General features: G+C 38.4%; 1 protein-coding gene across 8 annotated transcripts in view; it reads left to right on the top strand.

The window, feature by feature from the left end:
- The window catches only part of CDKN2B (cyclin dependent kinase inhibitor 2B), a 35,793-nt gene that overhangs the window by 13,742 nt on the left and 964 nt on the right, over positions 1-21,087 (top strand). For 4 of the 8 annotated variants that reach the window (XM_023536317.1, XM_023536319.1, XM_023536321.1 and 1 more), the window contains exon 2: positions 19,290-19,596. In XM_023536317.1, the coding sequence (XP_023392085.1) occupies positions 19,290-19,596 (307 nt within the window). Of the gene's footprint in view, positions 1-365; positions 559-16,403; positions 16,733-19,289; positions 19,673-21,087 lie in introns of those variants that run through there. The other 4 variants (XM_023536320.1, XM_023536318.1, XM_023536322.1 and 1 more) reach the window with 4 other exon arrangements.

Here is a 21,087-nt window from a genome sequence, read left to right as displayed (position 1 = left end):
GGCGGGGGAATGGAGGGTAGGGGGGGATGGGGGGGGGGGGTGGGGGGGCTCGGATAGGCGGGAAAGAGAAGGTAGGGGGAGGGAAAGGAACTTACGGCCCTAGCCCAGGGAGCTCGCAACGCCCTCCAGGCGCCTCAGCCCGCCTTTCCTGCGCGCGCTCAGCACTGAACGGTTCTGAAATCTCGGAGGTCGGGGTCGAGCGGGCGCGCGCGAGGAACGCGGGCGCGCGCTTGCGGGGCGGGGATGGGCACCTCGGAGGCGCGTGGGTCTCAGTTTGCAATCGGGGGGCGGGCGCGGCGCTGCTTACCTCTGATATCAAAAGGCTGCGCGGCGCGGTGCCCGCGCAGCTCGGCCGCGGCAAGGACATGGTGCGTACCTTTTTGGTCACGGTGAGGATTCGGCGCTCGCGCGGCCCGCCGCAAGTGAGGGCTTTCGTGGTACAATTCCCGCGGCCGGCGGGTGAGTGGGCATCGCCGGGTGTGAGGGCCGCTGCGGCCCTCGTGCTGACGCTAGTGAGGAGCCAGCGCAGAGCACAGCAGCCGCATTCTGGAGGACCAGGTAGGAAAGGCCTCGAAAAATCTCGGGCGCAATCGGCCCTTAGATGCTTTTGTTTGGTGTGATTTTCTACACAGACAAGTCATTTTTTGAGGGGTGAAGGTTCTTTCCAGTGTCTCTCCACGCGAGTTACACTTAGATGTGAAGTTCTCCTGATATATTGAGCCTGGAGCCCCTTCACACACCTCTTTAATCCCATGAAACTCGGGGGGTAACCGGGAGATTCTAAACTCACCTTAGTGCTCCTGGATTTCCCGGGTGGTACAATCAGTAAGACACACACACACACACACACGCACGCGCGCGCACACACACACACACACACACACACACACACCCGTGAAATATACAAGGTATATTTCTAATGCACTTTAATTAGCCCTAGAGGAAAATATTACTAACAGTCTTAGTTTTCTGAAGGCCGCCTTTTTTTCCCCCAGCCTTCTTTCTGGGTAAACCTTCCCTTCTTCCAGTAGTCGCATGTGGTCTGACTTCCCGAAATAGTAAAATTGATCGGAGGATCAGTAACTGCTAGGAGGAAATTTTGCAGAGATGGGTTTTCGTAGTGAATCGGAGGTTTCTTATTTGGCGGACAGATTCAAATTTCTCGAGACAATGGCCATATGGTTAGAACATATTGGTGAATCCAATCAATAGTATTTTAGTCATCTTAGACCAAAATTAACACTTTTTTTTCATGAGGCCTACTTGAAAAACAGAATCCTAGGTAGTTTTGTCTTCACATCAGATGAATCTTGATACAGTCGGTGTAATTGCCTGTGGCCAGAATAATGGAAAATATATGTGTATATAGAGTAACAATATGCAGAATCCTATTAGAACTTGGGTAAGTCTAAAAACAATTTAATGAGACTTTATTTTTGTGACCATCCTCGTTGCATCATTTCCTCTGGAATATATGTTTTGAAAATGCAAAGGCCAGCAGAGGGGTAATTAGTTTTTTATTGTAATGTTAATGGGATTATTGACATGTAAATGTAAATCTATTAAAACTGTCAGTGTTTAATTAGATGCCTCAATTTCTATTGATAAAAGTCTACAATTTATAGAGTAAATTACATTTTTCATATTATTATGAAATTTCAGCTTTTTAAAGAATCAGCAGCAGGAGCTAGAAAAGAATTTCATAGCATGATCCTGTTGGTCTTTTTAATGATGCTTTATTCGTACCAGCAAACGCTTAGCTACTATATGTTTTTGTTACTATTACTGTTAATCTCTATATAGAGCTATTTTATCTCAATTGTTAGGTTGTACCAGAAATCTGTAGTAACAAAGTAGAAATTTTTAATCAATATAAATATTATAATTATGTGTTTTCTACGTTAGGAATACACGATATAATACTGTGATTAAGTTAGAGAAAATATTTATTTTATAGTATATTGTATGAAATGTTAAAATAATAAAAATGATAGGTTCCTTGAAAGTAGTCATTTTTTTCTTTTTATTTATGTATAAATGAATTTTCAGGAATGATACGTAATTATTTAAAAGTGTATTAACTATGAAAAGCACAACTTTCATCAGAACAGATGACTTGGACAGAATATGTCTTGAAAATATGAGCAATTCTCCAATTTCCTATGTGAGATTCTACACATATATAAACATCTAGAAGTATTAACTGTAAATGAAAAGTAATTATATATTTCACATTAATATATATGTCTATGTTTATATTGATTTAAGAATATGTATAGCGGGTAATAATGTTAGGTTCATAGTGTTCTTTGAGAGCCACAGTATTTAAAAATAACTTGTAAGAATTTTTTAATATTAATGCAAGATGTAAGGTGTTATTATTTTAACATTTTTAGTTTCTGCAAATATGTTCACTATGAATTTATTTTTATATGACTGAAAAATGTATATAATAAAATTCCACATTACTAGTTTCTTATCCACACATGCCTGATGAATTACATTAATTGATTTGTTACTTCTATCTTGGTGTATTTACAAAATAGTCATATTTTTATGAAATTAAATATTTGTTTAGTACTATTTGGGAACTCTTAGGGTTTTTTTCCCCTTTGACAACATAATGTTTTCTCAAGGTAAGCACCGTACAGTTAGCATAAACCATATTTCCATTGTGTACATGATCTCAAGCTTGTAACATGTTCCAGATGAACAATAACCCTTTCAGAAATCAAGACCTAATATTCATTTACTTCTTTGGATATTCTTGAATTTTTTAATTTCCATTGTCTTCCTAAGGTAACAATGACGTAGCCTGTTACTGTCTGTGTCCATAATGCAGGTCTCCTAATTACATGTTAGTTCATCACTGCTAGCAATCATGGTCGAGTTAAGCTAAACTGTTTTTCCAACATATGAATAATTTCTGTCAGTAAATTGATCCACACCATCTCAAAAATACTTTCTTAACAGAAGGCTGAATATTTGGCCCAGTGTTTTCACTCTTTTAAACCCTTCAGTCCTTTTTGAGAAGCATAAGGATCTCATTTGCCCCCCCGCCCCGCACTGACGCTTGCTGTGTCTGTTCACCACTTCGTTTATAAGTAAGTGGTAAATATTGGATAAATGCGTAGTTATATCTATTTCCGAAGCGCCTGGGGAGTTAGGCCCCTTCTCAGGACTCCTTCTCACAAGTCCTTTCAGATGACTCTGGCTGGGGCTCCCAGCCTCCCAGAGCTAGGCTAGGGTCACAGTGTGTGTCCCCAGGACCCCAGAAAGAGCTGGCCATAGGAAGTGAAATCCAAACTGCTCAGCAGACCTCACCTCTCTCCTTCCCTACCTCCCCCACCTCCCAGCTCCTCTCACTCTCCTGGACCCAATACCTAGACACCCTTCGTATCCTGGAGATTTGACTGGTAGCTGGGGTGGGACCCTCCAGCAAGAGTTTGGACACTGGACACTTACCGCTTCACTCCACGAACACATCCCTTTTACTTTTTAGCCTTCCCTGGGCCTCGCGCCTTACTCCACAGGTAAAATTTGCTCAGAGTTACAGTAACTGCAGACCAGGAGTTATATGTAGAGCAATATTGGGGCTTCACTGGGTGTAGAAGGGAGTAGGGGCAGGCAGAATCCGAGTGGGCCTTGTGGACTCAGGAAGGGTGCTAGGTATGAGGGGGGATATCTCTAGGTCACCTCCCCAGCTTCAAACTGCTAGTTCAAAGAAAATAGTCCTTTTTTCTAGAGGGGAGGTAGCAGAGTGGGTTAGGTTCACTCCAAGAAACTGTTCAGAAAGTGCACTTCCAAGACTGGAAGGCCATTCTATGCTCCTCCACACCGGATGGCAGAGTGTTGAAAGGCCTCATCCTCTTTGTTTCTCTGTCTGGGTTGCAAAATCATATGGAGAATGGCCCATAGTATTTTTCTAGTGATGTCTCTCAACTGTTTTCTTCTTATACTGCAGCTTTCCTCGTATTTGAAAACTTACTCCCTCAGTTAAATCATTCAAAGGAACTCATTTATTAGAATGAAAAAGTCTGTATTAGAACAGGATCAACTTCTATAACAATAAGCTAACCGATGGAGAAAAGCTTGAGAGTAAACAAAGGCTTTGTGCAGTCGGGTAGGAAGCACCTTTTAGAGGCTCTGCTCCATTTTAGAAAATGCTTACCAATTTGGGACCTCAGCAGATTCACTACATCCTAATTCATGGTATTTCAATGTGTATTCAGCATTTGCAAGTGTATTGGGAATTGTTGAATTTACTAAGTGTTAACTGCATTTGTTTTTTTAAAGAAAGGAGGATTGAAGAAAAACTGCTTGTCAATGCAGTTATTTATTTCATGAGTCCTAGAATGATTGTTGCAGATGAGCAGAACCACATAACCAGAAAAAGTAATAAAAGGGGAAAAAAATTAAAACCATCAACTACAAAATTTAAAATGCTAATGTCTCAGAGGCCCTTTGAAAAAGAATGAGTTGATTTTTTTTTGAAAATATGAACATTTTATCACCAATGACTTTTTAATTCTTCAGCTAGATCTGTTTTCCCCTTCAACTTCAAAAAAAAAAAACTCAAAATTTAATTGGTTGCAAGCCAGTAGAAATTTTTTTAAAAGAAAGGTTTGTAGAGGTTCAGAACTATATGAATAAAAATATATAATCTCTTAAGCAAATTGAAACTAAAATCATGCAGAGTGGTGTAACCAAACATGCCTTTACTTTCATAATTTAAGCATGAGAATGATGAGAAGTAAAAGCAGGCAAAGGTTTTCAGTAGAATCATTACCTGGGCTACTGTTTAAAATACACATTTCTGGGGCTCAGTCCCAGAAAATCTAATTCAGCAAATTGGCTGTGGGACCCAATAATTAACATTTTAAATAAGCACTTGAGGGGGATTCTGTTGCTGGTGGCTGGCTCTTTGGAGCACAATTTGACAAATGTGGCCAATGTTGTGTTTAACCTTATTTTTGCTTGTTTGTTTGTTTATTTGTTTATAAATCAAGGTACAGGCTTTTAGGTAACATTTAAAATTTTAGAATCAATCAATCACACTTTGGATTCCAGGAAAGACACTGAGAGTCTGCATAATCAGAAAGAACTATTTTACTAAATGATGGAAAGCCTTTATTATTATGTGATCCTTTATCTGAATTGAAAAAGATTGTCTCTTAAATGCCAAATTTTTAGCATCAGAACATATTTTTGAGGAAAGGATGTAACAGGATATACTGGTATGTTAAAGCTTGTAGCACCAGACAGAAAATTTCTACATAAGATGTTTATGATATCTTATATGTTTGAAACACTAAATACACTTACCTCTGTTTGCATAGGATGAGTGGTGCTCTCTAGATAGGTAGATAGGTAGGTAGGTAGGTAGGTAGATAGATAGATAGATAGATAGATAGATAGATAGATAGATAGATAGATAAAGTGATTTCTTTCATTTTATTATCCAAATCAGAAATCAAGATAGTAAACATGACAACCTAAAATTATGTAAGAGAAGAAAACCAAACATATAAGTGTTTCACAGGTTTAAATTATATTTAAGATCAAGGCAAAATTGCAGTAAAATGTAGCCATAACAGAATAAAGCATTTATGGACAAAACGATAGGATTTTGTGTCTGTAAAAGCACACTGACAAGAGAGACAATACATTTGAATAATGTGACCTAAAAAATAATTTGCAATTGTAAGAAAAACTAAAATATTATGCCTTCGAGATTATAATCATAATTTTTCTGCTTTTTAAATACAATTTGTTTAATGTTACATCAATTACTTTGCTGATGTTTGTGGGAAAAGCTTACATTTTGCTTTCTTTTTTTGAGTGCCACCATTTTCTTGCTCTGCTTCACTCAGGCTGCCAAATCATCTGACTCAGCAACTGTACAATTCTTTCACTCAATTTAAAGAAACAGCAACTATCCAAAGAACAATGACTCCCCCCAAATGCAAATTTTTCCCACCCTGCAGAACAAATAGTATATTTTAACTTTAAAATAATTATTAAATATCTATACAACATGAGACACTTTGAATTTTATTCCATTCAAATTACATGCTAAAGAATTGAAGTTTAATGTTTTATGTAATACCTGATTTTTAAAAAAAAGCTCATTGAAACTTTCTTTCAAAAGCATATGGAAAAGTTTGCTTTTTCTTTTCCTTCAAAATAATTATAAGGAGCTTAAAAGTAATAGAGCATGTCAACTTACATTATCTCATTTAATTGTCACATTATCATGTTTTAGGGATTTTATTCATATTTTATAGACTGGATGGAGACTGAGGCTCAGATAAGTTGTAGCAGTCTGCCAAAAGTCATTGTGTGTCTTATTCTAAATGCCCTCACTTGCCACTCTAGTGACTACATCTCTTCTAGTTAACTTGTTTTGTAAGTTGCTTAATTCCTTTGGATTTCCGCTTTACTCTGCATCAGCCACATATGTTCCAGTAAACATATATTTATTGAGTGATTGAAAAAGTTCTGAAAAAATAAGACAATATAATAATACCTAAAGTTCTTATAAGCTCTAAAAGCTACTACATCTCATAATAATAAAAAAAAGGAGATTATCTTCTTTCAGAAATTTATTGCTTGCCCAGAATAAAACTAATTCAAAATTTCCTTGTAAATTAAATATAAAATACTTATTCTCATTTCAATTTAAGAGCAACTAATGGAAAACCTGTCAGCACAGGAATCTCTTGAAGGATGAAGTAGAAAAGTTACTTTCTTAGAATATATGACCTGTGATTAGATTACATTTCCTTTACTACTAGCTGTGTGGTATTAGGACTAAGTACTTAAAACTCTCAGGGTTTTCATTTTCTCATCTGTAAAGCTGAGATGGTATTCTATAGTATTCATCTAATAAGAACTAGATAAAATAGTATATGTAAAGATACATTGTAAACTTCAGTTGACATATATTTGCCATTTATTGTTAAAGTGCCTAAATAAACTTTGCTCTTAAAAGAACACTAGTTTACTTTTACAGTAAATGCCTACTTAGAGTTTAATTATTCAGAGTAGCTACAAATTTCTGAACTTTATTTTAAAGAATATATGTATCATAATAAAAATATATTTATTCAAACCCCTGGCACATTCTCAGGTGTCAGGTAAAATTAGTGTAAATTTGCCTACTTTTTTTACCCACACATGTACGGAAGCCCTATAGGATGGCCTTTACAGTGTAACTCTAAACTCTTCTAGTATGTATACCTATTAACTAGATATTAAATAATATTCATGAACCTCTTTCCTAAAAAGTCAAATTAATTTTAGGAACTGAAAAGAAAAGTTATTTACCTGCCTTTTATTTATCAAAGAATTCAGTAAACCAGACTAGTAATTTCTGGAGGGAGCACTGAGTTAACGAATGGACTCTTAATGACTTCAGAATGGTAGCTGCAGTCTGAATATCTGCATCAATACTTTTAGTGGAGAATTTATTTTTAATTCTTTAGTATAAAAGTGTGTGTGTGTGTGTGTGTGTGTGTGTGTGTGTGTGTGTGTGTGTGTGATAGAAGGAAAGAGGGGCAGAAACATTAAAGTCATCCTCAAAATCTTCAAACTTTCTGCCTTAAATAGTGACCTTCAGCTATTCTATTCACATTTATTAAGATATCAAAGAGAAAATATATTAAATATTAAATGTACTTCCTTAAGGCAAAATTGACTTATATAAATTTGGTGTATAAAGTATATTCTATTATCATTGCCTTTTAAATAAATGAAGTTTGGAAGTTATAACCTTAACCATAAGAAAGAAAAATATAAAACTATACCCTCAATCCAAAAACTCGAAGGAAAGCATGAGTGGAAATGTTAAATCTGTAAGTGAAAGGTGCTAAAACATGAGTAAGAAGTATTTTTTAACTTATTCAGGGTTGATATATATCATCAAGAAGATTTCTTCCAGAGGAGTTTACTCATATATTAGATGAAGAATGTGACTAGAGGAAGAGTGGTCCAACACACAAAAAAAACTTTTCTTATGATCTTTTACAATATCAGAGGAGGCTTCAGAACTCTCAGAAATCCAGGAAAAGGAAAAAAAAAAAACGTAACAGTAAGACTATAGAGCCTCAAGGAGGTAGGCTATTTTTAAAGGATAGTTGTTGTTGCGGGGGTGGGCGAGCAACAAGGTCTCCATTTGAAGAGCAAAGCTTTAATATCTATTCCCTAAATTATTGTTAAACCCAATCAACCATAGACACATCCCATCCCCAAGAGTGAAAACTGAATACAGTATTACTTCTCTGTGAGTTTCAACAGTATCTTTACATTCTAATAGCACATACATGTATCAGCAGCATATTATATGTGTTATTATATGTGTTCATGATTAGCAATTAAGAGGGCAATGTGTGTTTGAAAGAAGAAAATATATCCCATTAAGAAGGAAAAAGAGGAGGCTGAGAATAGAGGTTTAGAGAAGGTAAACTTTGTAATTCTTGAATTTTGTCTATAGTTTCCTCTCTCGTACTTCTTACTTGAACTGCACACCAAGATGTGGTAGTGGGTGGCAGTAAATACAGAGGAAACATTGAACAGTGACACACTCCGTTGTCACTTCCTAGGATTTAATGAAGGTTTTGTAAAAGTTCTTTCATTATAACAGCCAACTTAATTACAAAGAAGTTCTGTTTTCAGGGGGTTAGAATTCAAAGAAGACAAAACTAATCACACCTTTTGGAAGGGAGTTTGCTTGTTCAAACCATAGATACCTGCCAGAATGTACAGTAATGAACAAAAAAATACTCAAGAGAAAATAGACTTTGAAGGCCTAAATGAGTAACATGATAGTAAACATCATATCTCAAAAAAAAAAGTAACTTCTATTACTGAGAGCCTACTGTGTGCCTAGATACCTAGATTTTTACATATCTGACATTCTTTGTTCCTTATGTACCCTAATGAGGTAAGTTTTATATCATTTATTCAAGCCTGCAGAGCTGGTAAATGAGAGATCAGGTCTATCTGACTATGAAGACTAGGATTTTCCCATTACCAATACTGCATGTGTGTCTCTTGCAAGATTATTATTAAGGATATGGTTGACATTCTCACCAACAACATCTGTTCAAGTCAGAGTAAGCAGCTGTGGCCATAGAAAGAATATGGAGAGAGGACTGAGTTCAAGACTGCAGCAAACATTTATTAACTGGGTTAACATGGCAGTGTACCACCCCTCCATTTTCTTATCTATAAATCAAGGGAATAGCTTTATGTAAAGCAGTTTTGCAATATGTGTCAAGAGCTTTATATCTTTTTAAAAGCTTCAATACTATTTACTGTATCAATTAGAAACACTTTAAATATTTGACAACAGGGACATCATTAAGTAAACTAAACTTTTTTTTTCAGCAGAATATGTTGTAGCTGTTAAAAATAGCATTTATGCTATTTTTGTAGCATTTATGGAGTGATTTTTGAGAATTTGGGGAAATTATCTAATGATAAATGAGAGGAAAAGCTTATTTCAAAACTGTATTATGTCCACAAGAACTGAGCAAGAAAAAAACAAAAGGAAATATTTCAAATTTTTTTACACATGTAAAACTATAATCATTCAAAAATAATGGGACTGGGTTAAGTGACTTAGAGGAGACTTCAAGTTCTAAATTTATATCATTATATGTCTTATTACACCCCAGAACAATCACACAGAAGCATGGTAGTTCCCAAAAATGAAGATCTTGTCACCTTGGTCTAGGATTTGCAACCTACTTGAAGGCACAATTTCAAAGAAAAGTGAGGGTTGCTGAGTTGCCCCCATATACTGTACAAATCAATCCACAGGGAAACAGTGGGAAGAGTGTGGACCTCTCAGACAGAACTGGGAACCTTGAGTTTGAATTCCACTTTCTTGTTCATTGTTACCTAAATACCCTGGACTTCTTTTTTTTCTGATTTATGAAGGAAGAATAATATTTTCTATTCCACAGTTGTGAGGTTAGAAATGATATATGTAAAGCTGCTTAATGCTTCTCACATAGCTGGGTTTCAGTAAATGGTAGCCATTATGATTTTCTTGGAAACTTTGAATGAATCTCCTATTGTCCCAATTTCTGTCTATCTGTCTCTCTCCTCTATTTATATACCTTATTACTTATTTTGCTCCTCAGGATGAGGCTAATTTTTGATATCTGTGCATGTAAACAAATCACATATACACAGAAATATATACTATAGATATGTAAGTGTTTTTATAGATATGTGTACATATACACACATACTGTGCTAATCTTTTAGTTTTTCCAACTGACCAAATAACTACAAATAGATATAAGTAATTCACCATAAAAAACTTCTTAAAATACAAAAGCAGATATTTACAAAACAGTTGGTTAGGGAGTGATCATTTTCATGAGCTTCACGGTTCCTCATTTCACAAGAGTCCACTCTAGAGATACTTCTAATAAACTTCTTACATAGATTTAAAATTAAATTTGTTTGCACACAATTTAGGAAAGACATCTGCTATATATCATGAGATACATTTATAAGTTATTCTCAAAATGATCCTGGAAGATGAAGATAGACACTGCAGATTCTATACCCAGTTTACTGTTTGGAAACTAAGATTGAAAAATTGGGACTTACCTATAATTATGATTCAGGTTTATAATTAGTTAAGTCATTTTGAGTTTTGTGCTTCTTACAAAGTCCTGTTTGAGCAGGAAGAGGAATTTTATAATACTTCTGAGGGCATGGAGATTTCAGAGAGCCCCTAAATGAGGGCCTTATTCATAACAGAAGCTCAGTAATTGTGCTATATTGAATTTAATTGGAGAATAGTAAAAGGGAGAAGGAAGCATCTTCCATCTTGAATTTTCCATAGATCTCATGCTAGGAACATGTTCCCTGTTCTTACAAACCTGTTTAGAAAACTGCTATGTGTTCTCAGATGTCTCCATTTCATGCTAAAGCTGCCTTTTCTCCTCATAAAAAAAAAATAATAATAATTTAAAGGAGAGCTGGCATTCTTTGCCATTTTTCACCTAAGGAAGTCTTTCTTCCACATTAAAAATACCCAGATTGGACACTGAGCCCTCAGAATTTTTGGCTGAGCACTAGTCTCTTGAGGCACAGTTATTATTATGCCCACTTTGTATATGAAGATATTGAAGCCAGAATAAAATATCAGTTGCTCAAGGTGATAAAGTAGGTGGTAGAGCTTGACTTGGGATCCTCTTTTCCTTACTTTACTAACTCTAAATTAAAAGAGTGCATGAAAGTATTCTTCCATTGCCTCGGCCTTCAAATAATTCTCTACTGCACCCAGCATTCTATCCCAGAGTCCATCTACTCAGACTTAGCCCAGCTATGTCTAGAAAATCCATAACAGAGTGCATACCTTGTTCTGATGAGGTATTTCCTAAGGAATTCTTAATTGTGGGATCCTCTCCAGACCCTTAAAAACAATATCTTTTTCCTGGTAACACGGGTCTGAGGTGTCAGTTATAAGAATGCATCTTCCTTCTCCTATACTGTTAATGTAGGCTTCTCTCAAGAGTACATCCCAATTCAAAATTACCTTCCTCCTCCAAAGAAGCAAACATGTTGACGATTGTTACTAATACACCCTTTTGACTGAAGACCCTTCTTTTTTTATATCTACAACTTAAAGCCTGACACATAATATGTACTCAGTTACTGCTTGTCAAATTTATGAATGGTTTTTTATAAAATCAACTCTTAATTGTCTAACTGAAGTTTATTTAATTAATTGGAATGGCTAACATATACATATAGTACAAAATTCAAATAATACAAATTGTAAATGTGAAAAGTCTGAGACCAGTTCATTTCATCTTCCCACATGTACAAGACTTTTCTGTATCTTTCCAGAGATACTTTATGTATGCTTTATTTTTAACTATATTTTGAACAGTTTAATAACAATACTAGTATTGAATAAGGTAAAGAGATATATGTTTTTCTTTTTATTTTTTTAACTTTAAGTTAATGAAAATGTTCACACTTGTATTACAGTATCAAGTTGAGTTAAATAAACATTAACTATATAATATGAGAAGTATGCTTTTAAAACAGCTTTTGTGTCTCACTTGATATAATAACTTCATGAGGTATAAAGGATAGAGCAAGCTGAGAGCCCATTTTAAAGATAATGGATAGCAAAGCTAAAAAATCGTCTCAAAAGATTTCACAGTCAAAAAGCAGCTCATTAGATACACCAGGGCTGTCAGTTGGTCCCAATCCAGAGCTATTTCTTTTTTTATTTTCCCAAGAAAAGTGTTGCTTATATAATATGTTTGCATACCATGCATTCCATTCCTTGCCAATTCTTCAATGCCTTGTCAGTAATTTCAGAATACTGCCTTCTCAGATATCTTTCTGGTGATGTTTTGAATTAATGTTCACATCTAGAATTACTATTCATTGATTTGTAGGGTTTCTGGTTTGTAAGGTTTGCTTTCATTTAAGTAAAATATTCAGGTGCTCCCATAGTGTCATGATCTCTACTCTCAGCTGTGTTCTCCAGACTGATGGAAGTTCTCCTCTAAGTCCTGCTCCGCCCCTCCTCTTTCATCATAACAGATATTCTAAACCTTTACCATTCTCACTTCCTAGCTCACCATCTTATCCTTACTGAAAACAAGCCAGCCACTTCGTTCATGAAAGGAAGTGCTTCAACTTCCTCAGTGCCCCGACCTTTTCTCTTTTCTCAAATCTAGCTTTATCTCCTGAGTCCAAATTTGTGACCACTCTCCTTGCTTTGTACTCCATTACTTCCCAACTTGTTAGGGACCTCAGTCCCTCAGAAATACCCTTGCTTGTGACTTGAATTTCTCTTTTTTTCCCTCTTCTAGCTGTTCTTCTCTTCACCTGCCATTTTTCCTTCAGGCATTTGTGTGTGCTCAAGTCTCTTCTACCTTCTCTATGCCTTCCTTCACCATACATCACCTTGAGCTATCACAGCTAAGCTGTGAAAGAGTAGTCTACACACAGTGTCCCCACTTCCTTTCCATCTTATTCACTCTTGGTTTTCCTTCTGACAATCTGAGCAGTCCTTTGAAGCTCCCTTGCTGGCTCTTTCTTTCCAGAAGTTATTTTTACAGCTTCTCACTATACATCCCAGTGAATTACTTTCAACATTTCCAAACTTCTGTGCCTTTGCACATACTCTCACCTTTGCCTAGGACATCTTTCTCCTTCTTTTGTATCTTTATACTCCGACACGTTTCTTTGAGACAAAGGTCAGCTTTCAGCCTTCATGGAGCCTTTGCCTCAGCCACCAGAATGAGTTTTGTTTCCTTTTTGTTTTTGTGTCATCCTCTACTTCCCTTTGCTTTTCTATGCACATTACATATAATACTTCATTTAATCCCTACAACAACTGTTTGAGGCAAGTACCATTATCCCAATTATACAGATGCAAAAACTGAGGCCCAGATACATTAAGTAACTTTGTTCAAAGTTAGAGAGATTAAGTGAAAAGTCTAGGTTTGAACCCAGGTTGTCCAACTGTATGTAGAGCCCAAATGTTTAATACCTCCCCCACACACACTCCCCACCCTCACCGCCCCCCACACACACACATGCTCTACCCTTAGCCTCTGAGCCTGTTGAATGAATGAACAAAGGGTAGTCTTCTCTCTTAAAAGACTGATCAGACTTGAGATAGGTTTAAATTTCATATAGATTTTCAAAACTGCCAACGGAGCACAAACCTAAACAAGATCATGACCTTCTTGGAGAAGAAGAAAAGTAAGTTTGGGGATAATAACAACAACTAACAAACTTTATACTTTAAAAAGCTCTTTGACACACATCATCTTATTTTATCAACCCATGAAATATATTATGACTCCACCTTACACATGGAATATCTGAGGCTGACATATCCAGCCCTGAGATCCTCTATGTCTGTATATAATGCATCCAAAGAACGTTTTTATGTGGTTCCATCACCCATATCCTTGAACAACAGTCCAGTATATTGCATAAGAGTTTAAAGAGTTTTTGATGTTGGAATCCATAGTTGAGTTTTAGAGAATTCCCTGAAAGTTATATTGAGAAATACATGTGTACATGAATACACTTAAATATTTTTTTGCATACTTTCTTTTTGGAGGAGAGGGTCTACAGCTTTCAACAGATTCTCAAAAAGGCCTTCACTCCCTGCCCCAGTATTAAGAGCAGTTATTTTAGTGATAGAAACTAAATTTGATATTGGCCTAAAAGCCAGACATATGACAAGAGAAGTCTGTTTCCTCCCTCCCGTAACTATAACCACTATTTCCCGTCCCCCATCATACCTTAAGCTACGTTAAGTTCCTGCTCTACCAGAGTTTGAATTTTTCACAACATTGTTGTGCAAATAATTGAGAAGTGGCTAGAAGAAAATGTAGACAGCACAGTAATGCATTGTGGATTTTTATAACAGATTTGCTATCTCATGAGTGTTTTAATTGGCATCATTTCATTATTTTTTAAAGCGATATTACAGATTTATTTGAAAATCACTATTACAATACACCGGAAATTATGTTTCTGTAACTACGTAAACTTACAATAAAAATATTTTAGATGTCAACCTAAAAACATGTGAAATGATCCCTAGTTTTCAAAATTCTTTTAGAACAGTCAAGCAAAAGAAGTGTCTAAAGACCATGCTCTAAAGTAGTAGTTGTCGGCTTTGATGTTTTTCAAAATCCCCTGGGAAACTTGTAAAAGCTGCAGGCTCATCGTCACCCACCCTGCCACCCCAGAGGCTCATCACCTGCCCCACTACCACAAATCTACTCTGTAGATTTGGAGAATGTGTGAATTTAAGGAGCACTCTCTGGTGATTCTGTGTAGTCTGTGGACTAGGCTTTGAGAAATACCTCTTCAAGATTTCTTCTCCGATTACATTGCATCAGCAGAAAGCTGTTTACTTGAATCATTTTTTTTTCTGAGCCGCCTGTAGAGCTGCCTTCTCTGAGCCGTTTTTGTGTCACACTTTCACCCTCGAACGCTTCTTCCATTTATAAAAGAAATTATCCAAGACATCATTCATCATTACCAACTCTACCAGCTACCACTGCTAATTGATGCCATTTTTAAAACATCATGCTTTTTGTGAGCTAACAGCAACTGAAAGTACAGTCAAGTATTCTGGGTCTTCAAGAGAAGTCAACTAGAGATTGAAACAACGGTTAAATAGACATGGGTTATCTAGTAGGCAGATTAAGCGTATGCTTAAGGCATCGGCAAAGCCCAAGCAATCCCTTTTTTAAAAAAAAATTAATAATACATATACTTTAAAAGCTTAAAACTAATAACCACAGGAAAAAAATAGAACTTTTTAAAGATTTTTTTTTGTTCGTTATACTCTTTGTTCTTAGCTCTGCATTAAATATAAGGGTGTCCATTTTTTCAATGATTAAGGTCTTTTTGGCCTTCTCTTTTATGTAATATTGATAATTCTATCCTGAGCATTTTCTTTTCTGTGCCTCAAAAGATTTCAAGAGAATCCTCAAAATGGATAATTTAAGAGCTAAAAGGTATTAGTTTAGGATGTGTGGCACTGTTCTAAATGCATATATGTACATCGTTTAAAATTCACAGCAGCCTTATGAAGTAGGGACCACTCTTAGCCCTCCATTTTATAGCTAGGAAAATTGTAAGGTTTTTCTAGTGAGAAGAAGAGGTATGTAGGGGGGAGTGGGGCGGAAGAGGAGCGAGGCTCAGCACTGTGTGAGTGAGCCTGATCCTCTGAAGCACTGTGTAACTCTGCAAACGCTGAACACTTTTTCTGGTGTAGGAGGAATTAGTTATGTAGAAAGTAGTCTATCGGCCCAATGACTCCCTCGCCAATTTGCTGTCTGGAGAGAGAATGTGTACCCTAAAAGAAGGGTAGCCTCGTAGTTGTACTGGTGGTACAGATCCCTGGCAAGACTCTTGCCAGGAAGAAGAGCCCTTTGCTTCTGAGTAAAAAGAGGAACCAATACTTTGCCTATGACATAAAACACCTCGATTCGAACTTGGCAGTTAGGAATCCTGCGCAGCATTCTAACGCCATTGGTGTACATCGGAAAAAGGAAATGGGGGGAGAAATTTCGCTTAAATAGAGCGAACTCATTCCGAGACCCGCGTGCCCCTCTGTTGCTGTGCAGGGTGCGCAGAGTTGGGGAACAGGGGTTGGGGGCGGGGGCGGGGCAACCCGCACGCCTTCGTCCGGCTCCCGGCGCGGGCCGCTTCCGGGCAGTGTCCTCGGGAGAACTATCTACACGCGACTTCAGGCGTGTCCCATTCGCAGCTTGATCAGAGAGAAAAGCGCCTGCTGGGAGAACACGTGGACGCGCTCCTGGGGTAGAGACGGCAGGAGTTGTCTAGCTGCCGTTTCCGCCGGCCCGGGAGGGGGAGGGGGGTAAAAGAGGAGGAGCGGGCTTGTCACGAGAGGCTGGGCTGGGCAGGGCTGCGGGTAACAATTAACGGCGAAGGGTAGAAGGAAGGGAGCGAGGGAGCGAGCGTTAGACCTTAGAGAACAGCATGGAGCCCTCGGCCGACTGGCTGTCCGCCGCGGCCGCCCGGGGCCGCGCGGATGAGGTGCGGGCGCTGCTCGAGGAGGGGGCGCCTCCCAATGCGCGCAACAGTCACGGTCGGAGCCCGATTCAGGTGCGTGAGCAGATCTGCCGCGGGAGGAGGGGTGACGGGCGGCTTTGGAGAATCAGGTTTGCAAGGAAGGTGAAATCAGGTAAACGTTTCGATTCTCGGTGACGGGGTAGCATCCTGTGGAGTTTTCCTATGGAGTCGGGTGTCGGAGTCTCTCCTGGCAACGCCCTGGGGGCTCAGGAGGCCAAGGGAGGAACGAGGAAGCACAAGGGACGTAATCTTAGAATGGTGTGAAGATCTGGAGGGGAGAACCTATTTTTGTTAATATAGACAGAGGTATGTTCTTTATCAAATAGAAAATGTACGACCGTTTGGTATAAAACTCAAGATTTTAAAGAAGTGTAAGATTTGCCTGGCTCAGGCCTGAACTCACAGGCCCGGAATGGAACTGATGATCATCTTCCTCCTTAGGGTGGATTTCAGTGGAAATCTACAGCTGTGTATCTTAGAATAAATATCAGTTGAAATTATTCAAAAGCAACTACATAATATGTTTATTTTCATTTAACTGGGTAAGGAAAAAATATGCTTGTTTTGCAATATATGCCTGTAAGAATTAAGGAAATGCAGACATATACGAAGAAAAACGTTAGTGTAACCTTGCGTGAAATAATGCCAATTTGGTTATCATTTTAGTGGTAGCTACTATTATTATTGTTATTAACTTACTTGCTATAGATTAACATATTTGGGGGAGAGTTTTCAATTCCTCATTGTTGAGAAATGTCATTTCTCCTTTCTTCACTCCAGTTTTTTTTTGGGGGGGGGCGGGTGTCGTGGTTTTGTTGTTTGCCTTCACTAATTTTGTCTCAGTCTAAAATGAAGTCTTCCTGGGAGTCACCACCCTAGTTTTATTCCCAGTGTTGACAATGATTTCTGATTCTGAAAACTAAAATTTATGTGAAACAAAAGTACATTGCAAAAACTCCAGCATAGCAAGATAAAGGAAAGTAGGTCTGCTTGGAACTTCACAAACTTCACAAGCAAATCTTTCTTTCCTGGAACTGTTATATACACTTTAAAATACAGATATAAAAATAAAACGAAAGTGCTTTAAAACTCGAGATTATTGTGTGATTTGAAGTGTGGAGAGAATTTGAGACTGGAATGGTTATAGAGGACAAACACAAGTCCTTTAAAAATAATGTATGTATGGCTCATAATTTTATATCTCTAAAATATCACCAGCAGCTTGAAAACTGGGAGTTTGACCTTGGAATTCTGGAATATGTTAGAGGAGACCTTATTTATTTAAATTCAAAAAGAAAAAAATTTGGATAATTAATTTTAACTTTTTCTCATAGGGAGGATAATAATATAGAGAAAAAGAGACATGATTTTGGTTTACTACCCTAATCAAATCTATATTTAGTATAGAAATACTTAGTTTATAGAAAAACTTTCAAATTATTAAGTTAAATTTAATGTGTTATCAAATGGATTTAAGCACTCTACATATATTCATTTAATTGGTTTATTTTCTTTTCACTTTGGATTGCTATTATGATTCAAATATTTAAATGTTAGGTTACTATCCAACCTTTAATAATAATATAATAAAAAATATAATAAAAGCATTTGAAACCGATTAAATGATGAAGGACTTCATTGGATTTATGTAGTTAGTAATAGTAGTAAAGTTTCCCAGTTTTTTATTTTAAAACAGTGCATTGTTTTAATGCACTGCAATAATTTTTCCTTCTTTTTGGAGCTGTGATTTAGTTCACTTATATTTTCTTTTTTAAAATTAAATCAGTTTCACTTTCTCCAGGACAGGAATCAACAACCATAGTATAACATTATCATTCCTTGGTTTGAATAAATAAGTAATTCATGTTTAATACAGACTATAACTAAAATAAATAATTCCCTTTTATAAGTCACTATATAATATAACCCATATACTGTGACTCTTACAAGGAAACTTGTGATTACAGTGGGCCCACCCTGACAATTCAGGTTAATCTCCCTCAGAGTTCTTAATTTAATCACATCTGCAAAGTCCCTTTTGCCATATATATCCACCACGTTTAAGTGTTGGGAAGCGGACATCTTTGGGGGTCATTATGTAGCTTACCACAGGAAAAAATTTTAGGGCTGGTTTGATAAAGCTAATTTTATACCTAAAAAAAAAAATTGAAGTTTAACATTCCAGGAAGCCTAGCTTTAAATTTTGCAAGAATTAAGGTTAGTTTTTTGTTTTCTGTTCTTTAATTATTATTTTTGCTTTTTAACAGTTACCACATTCTGGGCTTGGATATACAACAGTGAACTATACAAAATCTCTGAGCCTTACATAATTTCATATCAAATTGAGGGGAGAAATACAGAACGTTAGGCTGTAGTGAAAGCAAGTTTGTCTCTCACTCTTTTGCTGTAGTCTGTACCTCTGGCAGTGTTTTATGTGTGGCTGAAACTCCAAGAAAAGTTGGAGAATAGAATAGAAATTCGGTGTGTACAGGAAAATGGAATGGATAGGAGAACTGGCTAAGAGAGTTGGTAACTGAAAGCAAAGAGTAGGCATCTGTGGTTTGTACTGATGTCTGCACGGAGTAGCGGCTTTACAAACAGTTTCTTTACATTTTTAATCCTGTCCCTACGGCCTGCCCTCGCCCTGACGACTCTGCTTTCTCCCGCAGGTCATGATGATGGGCAGCGCCCGCGTGGCCGAGCTGCTGCTGCTCCACGGCGCGGACCCCAATTGCGCCGACCCCGCCACTCTCACCCGACCGGTGCACGACGCCGCCCGGGAGGGCTTCCTGGACACGGTGGTGGCGCTGCACCGAGCCGGGGCGCGGCTGGACGTGCGCGATGCCTGGGGCCGCCTGCCCGTGGACCTGGCTGAGGAGAGGGGCCACCGCGAAGTCGCCGGGTACCTGCGCGCGGCCTCAGGGGGCAGGGAAGGAGGTAGCCACGCTGGTACAGACGCAGCAGAAGGTCCCACAGGTGAGGAGGCCGATCTAAGAATTTGAGCTTCCTCAGCCCATCGCACTCCTTTTTCAGAAGAGAAAGCTGGCTCCGGGTGAGCGGAGTCTTGTGTCTCTCCTCAGCTCTCACACTGCCAGCCAGTGGGACAACCCTAGTATTCCGATCGCGCTGCCCTCTCCAGTGCTATGGACGCGACATAGCCTGAGATGGACTTCCTTAAGTCAAAGCCCATCCCATAAACCCTGCACTCCACCTCCCAAACACTCATCCTCCCCGCAGCTCAGGCCTAGACCTGAGCATTGAAGACTCGAGGCTAAAGTTCTAGTGTCCCTTCTTCCTCCAATCTAGCTGGCCAGATGCATCCATTCAATGGCCCTCAGTTTCTCCATTACCTAGGTCGCTGGACCAGTCCTGTGATTTCCAAAACCAGTTGCGCATGACATCATCTGGTAGAGATCTGTCATTCCCAGCTCTGTTACACAATTCTGCTAAATCCGCCCCGCTGCTCTATGCGGTGGAGTTTTTCAGAGCTCCCCCAAGGGGTTCAGAGAGTATCTGGGATGGAGACCTCTCCAACCCTCGCAGTCTACACACTGGAATTTGCTGCACGCTCTGGATTACAGACCCTTTCTTAAATTTTTCTCTCTGTTAAGCTTTTGGTTTCTGCGAGAGATCGCTGAGAAGGAGAGACGGTTATGTGGTTCCTCTCCTTGCCTTCTCTTTCTACGACAACAAAGCCTTCTTTTCCCTCGGCCCCATTTCCTTACCTCCACTTCTGCCTGCCTAAAGTACTAATTTTATTTTTCTGAAAGAGAAACCATTTAATCAAAATATATATGTGAAGCAATATACGAAATTAGCACGAATATTTAAGGTAAAACATGACTTTCAAGATACAAGATACAGAAATCTTGGGCTCAGAACGGAGGCACTAGGCTTCCTGGACTGAGGAGAGAATCTGGGAAGACGGAGTGGAGAGGCTCGCTCTGGGCCCACCGTTGGAAGTGCAATGAGAGCAGTGCCTTGTGGTGGGGCGGCGGGGGCGGGTAGATCTCCATTAGCCGGGACCGTTCCTCCAACAGAAGCTTGCATTTCGGACGCGGTATAGGACGAGGGGCCAGTCACAGGGCTGTAGGGTGGAGCAAGAACTGGGAGCTGCCGCAGAGAGTTAGATGATTGATTTGGGCCCGAAGCAAATGAATAAATAACTCTTTATATCCAAACCTAAGGTGCATAACATAAGCATGCAAGACCAATTTTCCCTCTTTTCTTCCTTCTCCCGCACTGCCATCCGTCCTTCCTTTCTTCTTTCCCTCCCTCCTTCCCTTTAACTAAGATTCTACTACGTAACCAGCCCGGTTCTAGGTGGGACACAAAACTGGAGACAAAACAAGAGTCCTGCCCTCCTAGAGTTTACATTCTAGGAAATAGTCTTTAAACACTATAACAATGTATTTTTCAGAGAGTGATTTTGTAAAACCAATGCGATGTATAAGAGTGAAGTGTGAA

The sequence above is a fragment of the Pteropus vampyrus genome, unplaced genomic scaffold (assembly GCF_000151845.1).
Source record: "Pteropus vampyrus isolate Shadow unplaced genomic scaffold, Pvam_2.0 Scaffold153, whole genome shotgun sequence".
In the NCBI taxonomy this organism is placed as follows: Eukaryota; Metazoa; Chordata; class Mammalia; order Chiroptera; family Pteropodidae; genus Pteropus; species Pteropus vampyrus.
The sequence above is the reverse complement of the archived record's forward strand: the minus strand, read 5'-3'. Positions and strand labels throughout refer to the sequence as shown.